A 6,567-nucleotide genomic window follows, 5' to 3' on the forward strand; every position below is an offset into this window, starting at 1 on the left:
ACTCAGACATGATTTTGGGATAGCAATGTAGTGAAAGCAAGGGGAGGCATGTGAGGAACAGATTTCTCATGGACTGAAATGCAGTCACACTGAAGACTTTTGACCCAGGCCCCATGAAAATCTCCTTCCTCTGGAAAGAATGTGGCCTAGTCTCCCCCCTTTCTCCTCCCTCCTCTGATGTCCTCTCTCCCACGAGACAGTGAGAAGCTCCAGTCCCTCTTAAATGAACTGGGATTTGCTACATAGATTTCTATTGCCATTTGCAGAGTGCCCCGTACATGTAGTAGTTTGTCAAACATGCCCAGAGTATCTCCTATTTTTCTTCCCCCACAAAAATCTATTCCCAGAATCTTCAGTGTGACCAGATACTATAAAATATACCTTTGAAAAACAGGGAGCAAGATTTTGATGTGTAAATGCCAGTTTATTGTCAAAGGCAACTACTTGACATTGAAAATTCATTTATTTTATTTAAAATTACATAAGATGACAATCATTCTGATTAGTGGATTATTGAAAATGCCAAGTATTACTATGTTAATTCATAAATGTGTAGTAGATACTCGTAACCAGTTGTGGAATGCACATGCCGTTTCCAGCTGAAGTTGCATTCTTTGTCCTTTACATTTATTTCATTAACCTTCTTTTCATTTTTCTTTTTGTTGCTATTTTTTTTTAAACAAAAAAGAAAACTGCTCAAATATATACAAGACACATTTAATTTCTGCCTGGATCTTCACAGATGAAGATCTCTGTCTAATAATGAAGCATTCTAGGTCACTCTTCTTTCCATCACAACACACACATGTACACACACACTGCTTTTTGGCACCTTTGGTTCATTTAACATTAAAAAAAAGGCTCTATTGGCATTAATGTGGGCACTTGGGTGAGACAAACCACTGTTTTTAGATCCATACACAATTTAGATTTAGAGGGTTTCACTTCCTTCATGAATCCTCTGATGGATTCACATCAGCTCAGTAGATGTGCTCATGTCTGTGATGGGAGTGTCATCAGGGACATTGACATCTCTTGGAATGAGGTCACTGCCAAGGTCATTTCCTCTCAGCTCCGAGTTCTTTGGGGTTTCACTAATGCTTTCCTCGTTGACATCACTTCCAAGCTTCTCCAAACTCTCTTCAGCCTCCACCTCCATCGGCTTTTCCAGATGCGCTTCTGCTGGCTTCTCTGGCTCAAGCATGGAAATGTCAGCAGCCTCATCCCCATCTTGGCATTCCTCACCAGCTGGGAGGTCTGATGGCTCGTCTGGATTGACTGGGACAGGGATGGGATCTTGGGAGGGCGTGAAATCAGGGGAACCAGAGTTGGTCAAAGGGGGCGAAGAAAGAACCGGTTCATGGAGAGAATCTTGTGTTAGTTGATCCGGCTGCTGCTCCAGATGCTCCACTGAGGGTGGTGCTGGCTCTGAGCTGGGCTGGACTATCTCAATGTCTGGTTCGGAGTCAGGAGCAAGCTCAGCTTCAGCAGCTGGTTCTGAAGGTGAAGGTGTGCTGGCTGAGACCTGAGGTTCAGGTTGGACTGGGGCTTCCTTTACCATAGGTGCTGGTTCTGTATCATTTTTCGGGGCTGAGGCACTGGAAGCCTCTGCTTCTTTAAAATCCGCGACACATTCTTCATTGGGTAAACATGCCACTGGTGTCACTGGCTCTCCCACCACCACATCTAGATCCTCCGTTTTGGCGGCTTCGTGAGTCTGTGTAACTGCAGAGTCGTTTCCTGGCTCCTTTGTGGTCTTCTCTTCAACAGCCACAGTTTCATGGGTGCTGGCTGGGGTTTCTCGCCTTCTGCTGAGCCTGTTTCCCATAATGAGCCTGTACAGAAAGTCAAAATGATAATAATAATAATGCCAAGAGAGATGCTTATTTGACTGGTGGAGATGAAATTTGAGTGTTTTAGTACATTATGTTCTTCTTCTTTGCACTGTGTGCTCTATTTTTTCTGAGAAGTCTAAATATATTTCTGGAGAGCCCAAGGACCAACTAAAGCTGTTGACTAAAGCACTTGTTTGATTAATCCTTTACTTCCTGTACCCTGATATACACACGCCGACCACAAAAAAACAAACAAACAAAAAAACACTCTGGACACATCATGACCTGTGCAGTCACAACTTTTGACCACTTCATAGACTTTCAGTCAACATCCCCTTACTTAAAAAGGTCAATTAAAGTCTTCAGATTCATTGTTGTTTTGTCTTTCTTAGACAAAATAATATGTTCCAGTCGCTTATAAAAACGAAGCATAACTCACATAACTAGTATTATGCGCTACTAAAAAAAATGCAAGCAACATAAGTTAGGCAGTAAACATTAATATTTGGTGATCGCGAAAGGAAAAACAAGTTTTGCAGACGACCCCGCCTCCCTGTCGCGGTGCTCAGACTGTTAAATTGTATCCAAATAGTAGAGAAGGAGCAAAAACACTGTGGTTAAAATGTCTAGGAGGATAATAGTATTTCACCAACCTTTGTACTTTTGGCGTTGCAGCAGGTTTATATATATAAAGTTGCTGATGATCCCTCTCGTGGAGGAGACTGCTTGTTAAACCGCTCGAAGTGCGCACAGCAGAGAGGAGCTGAGCCCTGCACAGACTGCTGAGGCGCACATTCTCCGCGTCCACGGCGCGCGCTCCAGCGCGAAACCACTTAACTTCCTGAACCAGATTGGCTTCGTTGCCTTTTCTCGGTTACTAAACGTAAGTAAACAACAACAAAAACGATAATAATAATAATAATAATTAAAGGATCTGCCTTACTCAGTCAAACTAGATATTATGCCATTAAACTAAACCACTAAATTGTGTGTTATTAAAGCCCTGGACAGTTGTAGATTTGCTTATAGAAAGCTTATGCATTAGTTGTTCAGTATAGCCATGATGACAGGAACGTGAATACAGTTATATGACATAAGGCCTTCATATTGGGGAAGTAAACGTGCTGATCGGCTGACTGAGGCTGAACCCAAAACCACTGACACATTTACTGTAACATCAGTGTGTTCTTAAGCTGCAAGACAGTCAAACGTCTTTAGGATCTTTGGTACATTGAGCTTCTCTTTTCTGCTCTAATATACGTCATTCTCATGCTTAGTTTGCAGAATGTTTGTTTTGATTGATTGCATGACTCTTTATTTAATCTACAGAGTAGTGAGGATGTGGCCTGAGCAGAGAGCCCAATGTGCTGTGAGGAGTCCCGCGTGTCACGTTCGTGGGATCTTTCTGCTTCTCCTGCTTGTCATGGTTCAGATGATAATCTCCTTGGTGCCTTTTGATGGTGTGTTCATTCGCTCTGATAAAGTCCTCATCAGCCCCTACAGATTCTGTCAGATCCAACAAACTGGTGAATGGTCCTGTGATAATGTGTATAAGAGTCACCTGTACAAGCGATCGCAATCCCAAGGAGCTGAAGCTGAGACTTTATCTAAGCCACATTCTAACTCTGTCAGAGTAGCGGTTTACCTAGCTGTGTATGTTCCAGTGATTATTGTGGCGTTTGCCCTGATGGGCATGCATTCAGTCATCTCTGACAAAGACGAACCTGCTATCTTTTGCAGCACGACTTTCCAGGTCGGAGCAGCCTTGCTCACCCTGGCTGGCCTTTTCAGTTTTTTGTTTGTCTATCAGTCATATGTGAGCTGGCAAAACATAACCGTTTGGTTCTATATCTATTTGGGTGTGGTGATAGAGCTGGCTATCACATCTGTACTGACCCATGTGTTAGGTAAGCGACTGAGATCATACTGGGAATGCAGCGAAATGCTTAAGCTCATCCCTGCTTAAATGCAAACATGAGCCACTTTGCAGTTTAAATAAAGCGATTAATGTTGTGATCATATCACAAAGACCTTTGAGTGGTCAGTAAAACTAGAAAAGTACTATATTAATGCAATTACACATAAATCTACTTAGGAGAATATGTTGATTGCTGGTGCTGCAATATCACTTTGTATCTCTTTACCAAGTGGTTTATGAAAGCCAACACACATAATGTATAACACAACAAAAAATATGGTCTGTTGAGTCTGAAATGCACAGCTGGTGGATGCATGAGTGGTACCCTAATTGTGCTGACAGTTATTTCTATATAAGCTGTAAGGAATAAAGAATATATGTATTTTTTCAAAGTGTGTTCTTATATCTGCTACCTCATATATTCAAGGAGCAACAGTAATGTGATTTCTGTAACTACAATTTCTAGCTAATTCACATGAATAACAGTATGCTTTATGTTTTGGCAGTTTAATGCAAAAGCAAGGCTTTTTTCAAGTTCCCCCCCCCACAGAACAAGGCCACTTGTACTGCAGCAGTACCATGCTCAGGGTACTTGCAGGAACTTGTTAGGTCTTCTGGTGGAAACATTTCTAACACCAAACCTTTGTGGTGAAAAACCCACAGATGCTGTCAGTTTCATATACAGTGTCATGCATGTGAAAACAAAAAACTTTTTTTTTCTTCCCCCCATTAAAACCTTCAGTAAACCTAAAAAAAATGCCATGTTTTCAATTTTAGTGTTTGGAACCAAGTGAGAAAAAGAACAAACACAACACTTAAGTAACTGTCACACTGTAAGATACTAAAATAAGTAGTTCCTCTCACGCGAGGTGCTAGATGCTGCCACTGAAACATAGACTGAAGTGCTGAAATTTGATTTCAGTACAGAAGCTTTGGTGAATTAATTACTTGTCTCCTTCTCTGGATGTAGTCCTGTAAAGCGCTGCTGGGATGTACCTCTCTGAGACACCAATTAATGGATCCATTCTCCAAACTGTTTCTTTGTGGATGAGCTGCCAGCTATGTGTCCTCAAGTACTGACTGGACTCTCACCTGAATTCGTAATTTAGGAAGCATTCCCCCAACTGACACTTTTCGACTTAATGCAAAAACTTTTTAGTGTCAATTAGATAAGTTAATCAGCTGAAAAAAATTTCCCGTACAAGGCGTAAGGCGTCGCTGTCCTCTGCTGCTGTCTGGGGTGATTCATGCGTCTTCCCAGCCTCCAAATCCTCAACTGTTCCTGAATGCCGACGCTCAGATGTTTGATGCTGCCGGCTGCTGGTGTACGGTAATGTTTCTACCGCTGTAATGTCCAAGTCTGATTCTAAAACATACGTCAAATCCAGATCTTCAGTGCAGTCTGATGGGGACTCCTCTGCAGCAACTGGATTCACTGTCAGCTGTGAATTTGTGGATTTCCCCATCTTCTTAACTGTGTCCACTGCTTTTTGTTTACCCTGGGTGTGGGAGAAGGGGAGATCAAGCAAATATTCCACGACAGTTAAGAGAGTAACCCACATGTGATGATTAAGAGTTTAACTGCACACAGGAATATTGGATAGAATGGACTTTCACATCATTATATTGCACGTATAGGGCATGTAGGGAAAAAAAATCAAAGGTCTGAAAAGAGAAGCAGCACCACCTGCTGGTGAGTCACGAGTGTCAGCTCCTCACATGAGCCGTTTGTGACATAGGAAACAGCTGCTTCTACCAGCTCTTGCTCGTTCATACAGTAGAAAGCAGACCTGGGAACATATAAGTGGATTGGGTAAGTTTAAAAAAATTAAGGAGCTTTAAATGGGGCCTTAAACCGACCCCGATCGTGTTTCTAACGATAACTACCTGGCAGCTTTCCGCTTTCTCTTCAGTGGCTTCTTTTCTTGGCTTTTCTCCTCTTTCTTTGCCATCCATGCAGGCAGCGACCTGTGTCTTTCTGACATGTCGCGCTCTTTACGTCGTACGCAGCTTTACAACATTTCGAAAGTCTGCCGCAACATCACGTAAAAAGAAACGAGACTAACCTGTTTACAACACGGCTCGCACGAGCTCTGGTGCCGCTGGCAACCAATCACAGCAGAGAGTAACCGTGATGTCACCGGCTGACAGAGTCGCTAGCGACACCTGGCGGACAAGGATGTAATGGCACCATACAGCCACGACAACAAAGGATTAGCAAACGGCGGTTTTCAAAATAGTGATTCAGACTTTATTGTCCGCTAGATGGCGGTAGAGATCTACTTTTTTTTTTCATTTAATGCCTGTAAGGAATCTAACCCCCACCTTCACCCACCCCGCCCTTTGTGCTTAAAACCTGTAGATTTGCTTTTTATTTCAGCACTCATGAATGGAGACATTATGTAATCTCACTGTCTGTCCCAGAGATACAATATTTGAAAGGACCTTGAGAAAATTTCTTTGACTTCAAGACTCAAAAGTCACAGTGAACTCACAGAACATGTGTTTTCCCATACTTTAGGATCAACAAAAATTCTAGTAAGACAAAATCGCGACATCATAACATTTATATCAAAAAGGTCAAAGGCAAACTTCCCAGTAGCATCATATATTCTTGACATTATTTGTGGTTATAATTTAAAGAAACCACATGCTGCTCCATGAGAGATTGTGACTGTTTCACATTTGTCTTCATTCTGCAGTGGTGATAATAACATTTTGTAACCAACCTGAGTGGTGGGCAGAGGCATGAAAACCACAAGGTAAAGTTTTAGTTTGAGGGAAAATAGCCAGTTTTTGTACAGTATCTTCCAT

General features: G+C 42.1%; 1 protein-coding gene across 2 annotated transcripts; it reads right to left on the minus strand.

The window, feature by feature from the left end:
- Window positions 1–403: 403 nt before the first annotated feature.
- On the minus strand, window positions 404–5,884 carry LOC309710444 (uncharacterized protein). Of its 2 annotated transcripts, XR_014277718.1 has the most exons (4): window positions 5,641–5,884; window positions 5,441–5,543; window positions 2,489–5,252; window positions 404–1,835 (listed from the first exon to the last, which is right to left on the minus strand). XR_014277718.1 is itself a non-coding variant. In XM_082539912.1 (2 exons), exon 2 carries the CDS (start codon window positions 1,826–1,828, stop codon window positions 971–973), a length of 858 nt encoding a protein of 285 aa, XP_082396038.1. In that variant the 5' UTR covers window positions 1,829–1,835; window positions 2,489–2,625; the 3' UTR covers window positions 404–970. The 2 variants fall into 2 exon arrangements, 1 of the variants encoding a protein (XP_082396038.1); XM_082539912.1 differs by lacking the exons at window positions 5,441–5,543; window positions 5,641–5,884 and having other exon boundaries at window positions 2,489–2,625.
- Between the last annotated feature and the right edge of the window lie 683 nt (window positions 5,885–6,567).

Source organism: Aulonocara stuartgranti (genome assembly GCF_965226115.1).
Source record: "Aulonocara stuartgranti genome assembly, chromosome: 7".
NCBI classification, from domain to species: domain Eukaryota; kingdom Metazoa; phylum Chordata; class Actinopteri; order Cichliformes; family Cichlidae; genus Aulonocara; species Aulonocara stuartgranti.